At 41.4% G+C, this 12,568-nt stretch overlaps 1 protein-coding gene across 2 annotated transcripts in view; it reads left to right on the top strand.

The window, feature by feature from the left end:
• antxr2a (ANTXR cell adhesion molecule 2a) overlaps nt 1–12,568 on the top strand; it is an 87,705-nt gene that overhangs the window by 36,484 nt on the left and 38,653 nt on the right. For both annotated transcript variants that reach the window (XM_028033980.1, XM_028033979.1), the window contains exons 13-16: nt 3,085–3,135; nt 4,486–4,575; nt 7,026–7,196; nt 7,396–7,476. In XM_028033980.1, coding sequence (XP_027889781.1) covers nt 3,085–3,135; nt 4,486–4,575; nt 7,026–7,196; nt 7,396–7,476 — 393 coding nt within the window. The remainder of the gene's footprint in view (nt 1–3,084; nt 3,136–4,485; nt 4,576–7,025; nt 7,197–7,395; nt 7,477–12,568) is intronic.

Below are 12,568 nucleotides of genomic sequence, written 5' to 3' on the forward strand. Positions count from 1 at the left end.
TTAAAATAAACTCATATCTTGCTGAAAAGTTACTTGAAAGTTAGTTTTTTCTTATTTCAAGTAAGAAAAAACTTGTACTAACATACTGTATGTACTAACATATTTGAACTAAATCAAACATACTTGGTAAGATTTTGTGTTTTTTGCACAAAAAGCGATTAGTCTAAATCGTTTAACGTGTTAACATTACTCATTACCTGTTTTAACGTAAAAGCTTCTCTCGTGTGGAGGATTAATTGGGTCACGCATGTGTTGTACGGTCTTATTCTGCAGTCAACAATGCAGAGTGGCAAACATGAGTCAAGAGATGAGTGACGAAAGTCAAATTAGTTTCAAATTTTGCTTCAACCGCTTAACTTTCACCGTCAAAACGCTCACATGTTAGTCAGTGGCTCCATGAACACATCGGTGTCCTCATGACTGCCAAAGCTTTTCAAAAGTAGTTAACATTTTAAATTAACATTTGAAACTTAAGTGACTCCTTTAAAACTGTCCTGAATATGAAAACCTGGAAAAAATAAGTTTTATATGCATACTTATAGGAAAGTTATGTGCATGATTTTGAAAACATTTCAACAATAAGCTGTTATTCCTGCCACCACTGCAGTGCAGAATTTCCTTTACTTCAGAAAGCCATGTTAAAAACCTAAATCGCTTTTAAACTTTCAAATATGCTACCTGCCACTGATCCGTCACAACAAACCTCCTGAAACAGCTTGACACGCCACCGTTTGAGCTCAGGTTCTGGGTGCGAGCAGATTTCCAATCCCAGTCGGGCGTTCGCAGAGACAGCCATATGTGGACGGTGCCCCGAGTGCTTCTGATTGGTCTGATTCCCCGTGGCGCGCAGGCTGCGGTGGCGAGCCGCTGGGGCCGGTGTCAGATGGCGAAGCATCCCGCGGTTTAGTTTTTAATTACGCCACCGCGCTGCAGAGAGCTCACATCTGTCCGTCAGGTTGCTGGGAAAAAAGGAGCCGCCGAGCTCCGGCGTTTGTGTAATGCTTTATTTAGCCCACAACATGTGTGGGAAATCTGCTGCATAATTACTTAATAAAAAGAGATAATCCCGTCAACGTAAGGTGTGGCTGGAATGCTGTTAATCAGCGTATGGAGAGGTCATCCACAGACCTCTGCAGGATTTGTGTGCAGCCAGTTGTGTGTCAAAGAGAAATTAATTAACCCTAATTGATTGTTTTTCATTATTCTAATGACAACACTGCAGCGAGTCTGACGGTATCCCTGAGCTTAACCGGGAAGGAAACAGCTGTTTGGATCTATGATAGGCCATAATTACATTGCTCCTTTTTTCCCCTCCAAAACCACTTTAGCAAATGCAAAAGCAGCTCTGACTTTAGTATCTGTCTGTGATGACTAATGAGCCAGACGGTGCTCTCTCCCCACCTCAAGCCGAGATATTCTCTCAGTATTTATTGTGTTTGGTGCTAAAGTCCACAGGAAGGGAGGAACTAAAGGAGAATTTCATCCCAGGAGTGTCTGGGTGGAAAACTGGACCATATACAACCTTCACATACTAGTCTACCGGCAAATAAGCCTTTAGCAAATACTTCATTTTAATGACAGCAATCCAAACAGGCTACACCAAGCTTTGTTTGCTCTAAAAAGGCCATGTTTTATAACTTCTAATTAGAGCTGTGCATGTGTAAAGTTGAAGCTCCTTATTTTCTTTTTTTTTCTGTTGCTATGATCTTCCTCCATGTCTGCTTTCGGAGGCTGAATGCTGTTCTGATTGCATGGAAAGAGTAACAGGGACTCGAGAATTACATTCCATCAATAAGATCTGATAGCAACATATTAGCTCAGCATGTTGTGTATTTAAACACCGTAGAAACATCTTGTGGTTAACCAGCAGCTTGATTGCTGCTTGTTTGTTCGGTTAAAACATGATTCAAGTGTAAAATAAACTTCTGCTTTTGGAAGATGTACGGTTACAGAATTGTGCATCAGTTTGTGAGTGTAAAGTTGAGTTGGGGGGCGTGGCCAGCAGCAGCTCATTTAAATTTAAAGTGACAGGCGCCCTAAAACGTCTCATTCTGAAATGAACTCAAAATAGACAGAACTGACCAGACTAAGATCTCATTGTCTGAGAATTATTTTATGCTAAAAAATTGTGATGCACATGTTTTGTATTGCCCATTAAACTATCCTGATTTGTTTTAAAGAAGCATCATAGGCATCTTTAAAGATGCTTATCAAAGTTTTACATTATTACACCATTTCAGTGTGTGGGTTTTCTTCTGTCTGTCAGATCGTGAGCTTTAACTCTTGAAATCTTAAAACACCAAATAATAAGCGTCTGTGTGTCTTTTCACAGCCATGTTACCGCTGACTGAGCGTTGTCTCAGGTGGACACCTGAGTGACGCCTGACAAATGTCACCGTCAGGCTCCTCTTTGCTTGCCGATGCACATCAGAAAAACCCAGTCCAGGCATCTTGTCCCTGAGTGGTATCACATTGTGGACAACCTGCTTCTCAGGTGTCTTTCCACGTTGTCATGGAGACCGCCTCCGGGCTGGTCACTCCGCTGTCAGTAAGCAACGTCATTGAGATCTGTGTGAATGTGTTGGGTTTTTTTTTTCTTGTTTTATTTTTTTCCGCCGCCACTCATCTTCCCAACAGACGGGACTTGGAGCGCAGCCCAAGCCGCCTCCTCTGTATCTGATTGGAGCTAATTAACTCCTTAGGATTTTATGATTGGGGGGATCGCTTCGGAGCGCTGAACCCCATCCAATTAATTAGGAGCTAAACTGGCTACTGCGATCGCCCCAAAGATTCCCCTGTCAACAAGTTGGTTTTCAGCATTTCTCTATTTTGCACGGGGGGCCACTGATGTTAGTTTACAAGCAGGATCCTTGTAATCAGTAGTCAGCGGGGCGATGGGGCGGCAACTGCCGCTCGTGAGGCTGGCAGCAGCGGCGTCGCCGTCATGAGACGAGCTGAGGGACGTCTCTGTTAGGCTGTGTCACCTGTCACGAATCCGCCCCATCAGCCTCGTCTGGGTCCTGATAAGGTTTGAGAGCGTGTCCTCCTGCCGACCAGCTTTGTTTTCTTTTTCTGTTTATTCAGGTCATCAAAGACCCACCGCCGCCGCCTCCACCTTCCCGTCCGCCTCCACCTGTGAGTATGTCGCAAGGGGTCAACACAAATGTCCGCAATACAAATTAGACCCCATATTTCTGCACATATTAATAATTAATTTTAAATTGGCCATATTTATTTTAAAGATTTAGATAAATTTTTGCATCATTATTATTATCGTCAACAGTAATAGTATGTGTTTATAAGGATCACCAGAATGAAAAGAATATTGATTAAAAAACCATTTTGTCTTGTGTTGCAGTAAGATATTCTTCAGCAAGTATTAAAAAATATAACAGATAAAAAAAAATTATAATACATTTTAACAGCAATAGTTATAGTAATAAAGAATTGTAAAAACAATGCTAAATAAATCAAGATTAGCTGAACAATTCAATATAATAATAATATGAATATGAACAAATATATAAATAAATGAAAATTAGATGAACAGAATATTTTGAGCTATTTTGATACAAGCATTATAAATTATTAAAATATAATGAATGAACAAAATTAAAAATGTATATTCCATTAACTATTTTAGTTAGGAAACGGCTATTATAAAATGTTTCCTTATTTGCATTAACGATTGAAATAACTGGAGCTGTAACGATTGATTGTAAGAATTAAAATAATCCTCCAAATGTGAGAGTCTCAGTAAAGTCTCCATAAAAACCATTAGATGCTCAGCTGGTTGCTCAGGAGTCACAGCAGGAAGAAGCCTTTTCTGTCCCACCATCACAAATGTCAACATAAAATCTTAAAGTACTGAGACTTTACCTGCAGACATCTGCTTGGTCATGATGTTATACTGGTTTTCTGCATTTCTCTATTTTGCAGAGAAATGCTGCAAAATAGCATTTCTGCAAATAGCATTCGCATCTCTTTATTCAGATGCAAATAAAAAGTGGATAAATGCTTTAAAACGAGGGATGGAAATATTGATGATTATAGTTTGTATGGTGGAGGACCTGTGATGCTGTGGGCTTGACTCCAGCACAAATCCTGGGAAGTAAATTACATCAAAAACTCATGACATTTGAAATAAAAATCTGGTTGCTTCTAAAAAAAACTGAAAAACGATCCCTGTGGGGTCTTTCTGCAGGTTAATATAAAAAATATATCAGTTGATTTCTTTAAACTTTTCAAAGTGAAAATATGCTACTGCCATAGAAGATTAAGTTACTTTGAAGCTTACAGTCCCTGAAACGTGCTGACCAAATGCACAATGGAGGCAAACATAACATAGAGCATTTCATCCTTCCTGATGAAAATTAAACAATAATATAATTAATCTTCAGCTTCCTTCTTACTGTCGTCCAGTTGCAGCTGTTTTATTAATGTTGTCATTTATAGAATCGTGTGACTTTCCGGCTCTTTTTCCAGGAACCCGAGTCGCTGCCAAAGAAGAAGTGGCCGACGGTGGACGCCTCATACTACGGAGGAAGAGGAGCGGGAGGCATCAAACGCATGGAGGTCAGACCCTGAAACTGGGTTTTGTTTTGCTTTAAAATAGAGCAGCTAAGGAAATCAAATCAAACAAAGATCCTCTGCATGCGGCGGTGACACACATCTGACGGGTGTAGTCCTGCTGACGTTGATGTTGGAAGTTGGTGTAGTTGCGGGCAGCGGACCCGGCTGCTGTCCTCGTCACTCTGCTGATGCGTCCGACATGACAGGTCCCGCTATCTCGTCCTGATTGGATCAAGTCGCTGCTCAGTTGGAAGATTGAGTGCTCCTGTCAGCTCGACTCGACCACCTCTCCGAGTTTCTACTCACACTTCTTCCGTCCTGGACTCCTGTTAATATCTAAATCCTTCAGGAATAATCAAAGCTTATATGTCAAATGTGCATCCTATGCATACATTTTGTAAAATCTAAACTCAAGATAAGGCAACATTAATCTTTTGAGAGATGTTAGAGTCCCATATTTCAACCATTTAAGTTTAATTGTGTAGCACATTTCAGCAACACGGTCTTTCAAAGTTCCTTACATCATGAACGTAGCATAATCATCATATAGTCAACAGTTGTAGAAACCAATAACAGACATTACATTTTATCATGTTCCATCTTTAAAATCAACAATTCACATTAAATGTGTTTGTCGGTGTTTCTTTCATTGTGAATTCAAAGCAACTCTAAACAGCTGGGTTTTAATTCAGATTTAAAAGAACTCAGTGTTTCAGCTGTTTTTCAGTTTTCTGGAAGTTTGTTCCAGATTTGTGGTGCATAGAAGCTGAATGCTGCTTCTCCATGTTTGGTTCTGGTTCTGGGGATACAGCGCAGATCCAGAAGACCTGAGAGGTCTGGAGGGTTGATACAACAGCAGCAGATATTTAAACTGTTCGATGATTTATAAACTGGAAACAGTATTTTAAAGCTATTCTCTCAGTGGAAAAACCTTGCACTGAAGTGATGTGCTCTATCTTCCTGGTTTTAGTCAGAAAGCTAGCAGCAGAGTTCTGGATCTGGTTAACTTTTTTTTAATCAGACCTGTAAAGACGCTGTTGCAGTAATCAATGTGACTAAAGATAAACGCATGGATGAGTTTCTCTAGATCTTGCTGGTCCTTTAAGCCTGAAAATGTTCATTAGGTGATAGAAGGCCGACTTTGTAACTTTCTCTATATGACTTTGAAGGTTTAGGTCAGAGTCCATCACTACACACACACTACATGGTCAAAAATATACAGTTTGATGTCAGAATCCTCTTCTATACCAGATATGATGGCCATCTTGAATTTCACGTTTCCCACGTAGGTTTTTGAAAAAAGAATGTCTAAGACGTATTTACGCCACATTTGGCATCTATCGTTATATCTATGACTTCTATCGCCATTTGAAGGATCCCTTTGACATGTTAGGTGTCAGGATGATTGCAACATTCCAGTTTCTGACACGTGAGCGTTTCTTTTATTCACTGCAGCGCTCCGTTTTTTTCCCGGGCCTGGGATGTATCCCTGACATGATTCTCAGAAGCTGTTCTATATTGTCACGGCTTAACCTACAGCTTAGAAAATGTGTCACTAATTAATCACCTCTCCCCATTCATGTGGCGATGGATTTTTTTTTTGTCTCCTCCTTGCAACAGATGTGATGATTTCAATTAAAAAGCAGGACAGCTTGACTAACACACATACTCATGTTCACAAGCTCATATGCAAACACACACACACCTGACAACACATAGTGTCAACTGAATTGAGTTCTTGCTGCTAGATTGGTACTTAGGAGAGAAAGTTGCCACCAGGTGCTCCTAATCAGATGCATTGATTGGCTGATCACCTTCAAGGATGATTTTTTTTTTTTTTTTTACCAAAACTGATGCTGATCTGGACTAAGTGGGTATGAGTTAGCACAATATCGATCAATCAGGGAAGAGTTTGTGGGGCATTCTCAGATCAGGGGTGCTAAAGTCCAGTCCTCAAGATCTACCATGCTGCAAATTTCAGATGTTTCTCTGCTCCAACACACCTGAATCAAATGAATGGCACGTTACCAGGCCTGTTCAGAGCTGATCCTGGTCTATTGGAGTAAGGATGCGTCTAAAGGTTGCAGGACGGTAGCTCTCAAGGACTGGACTTGAGCACTCCTGCTTCAGATAATTGCAAAATCATCCTTCTACAAAGTGAAGTTTATTCACTAGTCCAAACAAATTCACTTCTGCAAAATTCAAGTTTCAGCCCCTCCAGACTTCAGTTAGTCTGTTATATCTTAGAGTTCATGACAGGATTATTTAAAAAAAGAGTAAAAAGCAATGACTTTATTTGGGTTATTATTTGGTTAAAGGAGGAACAATCAAGACAATACATCAAGTCCTAATGGTAAAAGGGCAGTATTATGTTTTTTTTTTAACCTGGGCCTACCTCCTCTCACATGTAGCTGTTCTAGCACTCTTTCATCTTCTGTTTTTATCCTGCTTAGGTGAAATGGGGAGAAAAGGGATCAACTGAGGAGGGGGCCCGGCTGGAGAAGGCCAAAAATGCTAAAGTGTCCGAACCAGAGGACGTGGAAGAGCCGATGATCAAACGTCCAAAACCTAAACCGGCGTCCAACAACAGGCAGGCTGAAAGCAAATGGTACACTCCTATCAAGGTGCGTTCCCCACAGATATCACATGTTATGGTTCCTCATGACGCTCACTGAAAACATGGAGGAAAAACTAAATTCAAAAACAGGACAAAGCAAAAAAATGTGTAATTATTCAAACATTTTTAAACAGATAAGAAAAATATTTCGTCAAATTTCTGTCAGTTCTGCTATTTTCCTTGATGTCATATCTGTGTGCCGTCAGGGTCGCCTGGATGCGTTGTGGGCTTTGTTGCGGCGGCAGTATGACCGGGTCTCCCTCATGCGTCCCACCTCAGCAGACCAGGTAGGACAGAGGAGAAAACACTCCACGACTTTTCAAAAATATTTCTGTTGGAAATCTGCAGACCCGCTGCAACAACAGATAGAAAATTTTAGCTGTGCATTAAATATTGTGGTGGCAAACAGACAAAACAGCAAAGTAACAAACAGCAAACTCACAGCAGTAGAGATGATGTCAATCAGAGAAATATTTTGCATCAATATAGAATATTATATTTTTGGAGAAAAATTACAACCTTGAGCATCTATTAGCAGTTTGGTCTTTTTTATTTTGTTTCTTTTTTAGTGGTTTAAATGCATGAATCTGCCTTAGTTGTCTGTTTAAGCCCATTTACAGTTAAAGACATGTCAGTTTATTGTTCCTTTCTGTGGCTGTGAGTGGATGCAACCTCTCAGTAGAGGAAACTTCTGTTTCTTGTTGTGCATTGTGTTGTTTATGCTTCACCACGGTGACGTGACCTGCAGCTGCAGCTGCAAAGCTTCACAGAAGGAAGGAGGACAGAGGCGACCTAATATGGTCAAACCGTTCGCTTCACTCGACCTCAGTCAGAGGAGAGGAAACTATCTGAGACGCAGACGGTTACCAGAACGCCACAGAGTCAGAGCTAACCAGATGTTTTCATATGTATTATACTCTAACACGGCTCATAATCCAACAAACCACACCATCTGCTGTGGATGTAAATCTGCACACATAATCCCAAAATGAAATGCTATGGACAGAAAATCAAATACTGCGGCTTCGAATCGGAAATACAAAACACTGCCAGTTTCACGTTTTTGAGTTTCTGCAGCATTCTTTTCGTTCTGCGATCTAAAGCAGGAACACTTCTCAGACACAAACAGAAACAAATACACATCTGCACGTCTGTGGTGGGTGGTTCTGCTCAGGTCAGAGGTCAGAGAACAGGATCCATATGGGTGTGGTTCAGAGAAAAATGTAACTCTCTGCAGTGGGATCAGGTCGAGGGCTGAAGAAAAGGGAAAACTTGAGGAAATCTAGCAGCTGTCAGCCTGCCAGTCGTTACTCAGGGCGTCACGTTGCTATTTCATAAATCACATCGAAAACCAGCAAAACTTCTGCTTTTACATGAGAAATAAAACTGAGACTCAGGGGGTTTCAGTGTGGTGATTGTTAAAGTTTATGACAGAACAATTGAAAAACTCAGCAGCAATGTTAGAAAAGTACTTTTCCTCTCAAAAAACAAAGTAGCATACCTTAGGTTTGCAAAGATGCACAGAGATCAATCACAAAAATACGATTAAGGCATTTCATTTGGACATTCATGTTCTTTTTATCTATATATTAGCTTTAAAAGAGACTTTTTATACACAAGATTCTGCACTGTGGATTCAAATAATGAGGTAAGCGGTTCAGTGTAGAAGGCAGAGAAATCATTTATCTGTGGTTCTCTGTTGTTGAAACATCTAAAAGATAGCAAGAGCTGACGTTTTCTGCTTTCCAGAGCTGTTTTTAATGGTGATAAAAAATGTTGTAGCCTCGTTGTTTTAGTTGTAATGCATCCATATGAAGTGACCACCAGGTCAGGAAGCCCAAAGATTGTCAAAGAGGTTGTTTCACATCACGTTTGGCTAAGAGGAGAAAAGCTGCCAGTCGAGTCCCATTTTTATTCTGATCACTGAGCCAAACTCCACTTTCAGTTCTGTGATCAAGACTGTAAACGAGAGGCTCTGGAGACGGTCAGGCAGATCGGGTCGCAGGACGCTTTGTGTTTGAAGTGACACCGAGGCTGAGCAACAGCGGGCTGTTTTCATCCAACCACACAGTTTTTATTTACTTTGTTTATTCGTGAGTTCAGTGAGTTAACATGTGACAATGAGGAACATACAACCTCCTTGTAATGGTTGAAGTTTTGATTTTTTTAGATGACGTAAACAGACAACATAAATGCAGAACATTTTCATTCGCTAAAACAAACTGTCAAAATTAAAGTAAAATACAGTTTTATCTGCTTCGATTTGCTCCCTTCTCGTCCTCTCTGTCCTCCTTCTTGCCATTAAGGTCACTATTTGGAGAAATATTGAATTCTTTGCTCTGGAGTTTGAACAGTAGTCGTATTGTTGCCGGTCTCCGCCCTCCTGGATCTCTTACGGCCGGTTGGTGCTGGTCAGAGTAAACACAGCTGAGGAAGAAGTCCGCTCCGTCCTGCTGCGTGTTCAGTGCGGATGGCAGAGAGCGCAGCAGTGCCATAGAGAGAGGGAAAGAGGCAGGATGCTGTGTTTGATGGCGGACAGGAAACCTCCAGGGTCATGAATTTTTCAGCAGCGTCCGTCCGCCGGGTTACAAGGACTCGTACAGGTGTAAGTAAGCAGGTTGTCGCAGACATCTGTTCAGCACGGGGACCCGGTTCCCCCCACTCCTCACCCAGCCTCCCTCCGTTTGTTGCTGCCGCTGCCCGGAGTCAGACCACTGGACTGTCAGCAGATGCAGAAAAGAGACAGAAAAAGAGTTGTTTTGTTTTTTTTTTTTATTTAAATTTTTTTTTTCCATGGTCTCACATTTAGAGCCCGAGGGCTTCCGACACCAAAGGTAGAGCGGGGGTGGACACAGCTGCAGAGCCGAACTTGCCCCAGGCACAAATAAAGAGATCTAATCCGGTTTGACTGTGTTGTGGGTGAGAGCAGGGAGCCGGGGAGGCACTTCAGAGCCAGCTTAGCGCAGCAACATCTGCCGCCGAGTTTTTCCCGGGATCGGCTGGGGACAGCAGGTAGAGGAAGGTGGCGGGGAGCGGGAAGGAGGCCGGCCTCGTTTTCCCCATTCTCTCTCAGGGCGTTTTCACGCCTGATGGTCTCGAAGACTCGCTTCAACTGGGGACCAAAGTTGCAACATTTGTTACATTTTCATCTGCCGCGGTCTGCTGTCACGCAGCACTGCATCAAATGAACCAAAACCTTTGAGAAAACTGTTCACCCAACTGGATCGAAGCGGTGCAGGGCCGGCCCAAGGCATACGCAAGTTAAGCCCCTACATCATATATGGGGCGACTGTGGCTCTGTGGGTAGAGTAGTCGTTTTTTGATCGGAAGTTTGTAGGTTCGATTTCGTCTTCCTCCTGTCGCATGTCGATGTGCCCCTGGACAAGGCACTCAACCCCAAGTTGCCTACTGATCTGTGTATCATTGTATAAATGTGTTTGGGTGCGCATGGGTGAATGTAACTGGTGTAAAGCACTTTGAATGGTCAAAATGACTGGAAAAAGCGCTATATAAGTTCAGCCCATTTGCTATTATAAAATAACATTGAATGATGCAAACTGAATGCACTTGGAAAACTAATTTTTATTATTTTTATAGATAATAATTGATAGATTATTAGATAAATAATAGGTTAATCTCTTCCTGCCGGAAATATAAGATATCAAACTTGCTAACTTGTTTTCTGTAAATGTAATGTTTATCAGATGATATTATTTTCAAAATAATTAAAATAATGTGGCACACTTAAAAACCACTCTTCAACTTCCTTCTTCAAGAAATGCAGGATTTCTCTTTTGTTTTTGGTAAAAGACTATGAGCCATTTCTCCCGCGAGTGCTAGACTCTAGTTTGTTTTGGTAGTATTTACCCAGAATGCTCTGTGCTGTAGTCTGCTTCCTGCTTCTGGAGCGATCTCTGATCTGCTTGGCGTTCACATATGCATTTGAGTTCACTTCAACCGAATTGAGACCGAAGTTTGTAGGCAGACCAGAACTCACTTCCTTGGTTTCATTGCACATTCCTACATCCCCAAATTGACCAGACTTTCCAGACAAACGGACCAGAGTTGTATTAAACCGGACCAAACGGGTCTGGTGTGAACGCTGCCTCAGGCTCCGTTTGAAGAGGCGTCGCTTTGAATGCATGCAGCGTTTTCTCCTTGCCTCCCACCTTCACATGCTAGGTTTTGTTTCCTGAAAGCAGCTGTCCGCAAAATGTCAAAACAAGGTGTGCGAGGAACGATATCACAACACGCATTAAGTCCTCCTCGTCCTCCTACGGACCGCCAGCCGAGCCAGCAGCCCAGAACAGGCGCTAAGAGTTGTTCCTGCGTATTTCCACTTGGACTCGTTCCTCTCGCTCTCATCTGTTCCTCACCAGGGGGATGTGTGGGCTGAGTGTGTGTGTCTGTGTGTGTGTGGAGGTTAATAGTATTACATGATGGACTCCTAAGCTACTGCTGAAACACAGTCAGCCTTTTAGTGACTGAAATATGTTTTTATAATGTAATAATTCACTAAATTTTCTTAACAAACCGGGCTGAGGACAGAGAAGGAAGCTGCTTGTGGCTCATGATGTAACTTCATCGTTTCTGTTGCATCTTCTGCTAAATAAACCGAAGAAAGCTTTTGTAGAGGAATGGAAATAACTGGAATTGAAGAAAGTGGAAGAATAATCTGGAATACGTTTCATGAAGAAATATTAAAATTAATGTTTGCAGCTGAACAGCGTTTCTGCAGAGTCTGGGAAAGGATTTTTCAGACTGAATTCCTTCCTTCCTTCTGTCTATCCGTCCATCATTTACTCATCTTTCCAGTTCCTTCTTTTCATCAGACTGTCCTGCCATCATTCCTTCTGCCCTTTTGTCCTTCTTTTTGTCCTTCCTTCTTTTGATCATCCATCCTTCCCTTCCATACTTCCTTCCTTTCTTCTTTCCTTGTGATGTCCCTTCCTTTGTTCCTTCTTTCCTTCCTGCCTTACATCTGTCCATCCATCTGTCCTTTTCTTCTTTTTTCTTTCTTCCTTGTCTATCTTTCCTTTTTTTCCTTAATTGCTATCTTCTTTCCTAGCTTGCTTTCTACCTTCCTTCTTTTTCCTTTTTTCCCTTTTTCTTTCCTTTCTCTCTTCATATTGTCCATCCTTTCTTACTTACTGCCTCACTTTCTTTTTTCCTTAATTTTTTCTTCCTTTCTTCCTTTCTTACTCCCTTTGACAATTCTTTCTTTCCTTCCTTCATTGCATTCTTCCTTCTTTCTTTCATTCTGTCCATCCATCCATCCGTTGGCCATAAATTCAAAGTAAACTTCTGTTTATATAGTTCATAAATTTGTAAGGAATACCTCAGAGCTTCGTAAACTTAAGTGTGAAAAACGAACTTTGA

This window comes from Xiphophorus couchianus, chromosome 12, assembly GCF_001444195.1.
Source record: "Xiphophorus couchianus chromosome 12, X_couchianus-1.0, whole genome shotgun sequence".
Lineage (NCBI taxonomy): Eukaryota > Metazoa > Chordata > Actinopteri > Cyprinodontiformes > Poeciliidae > Xiphophorus > Xiphophorus couchianus.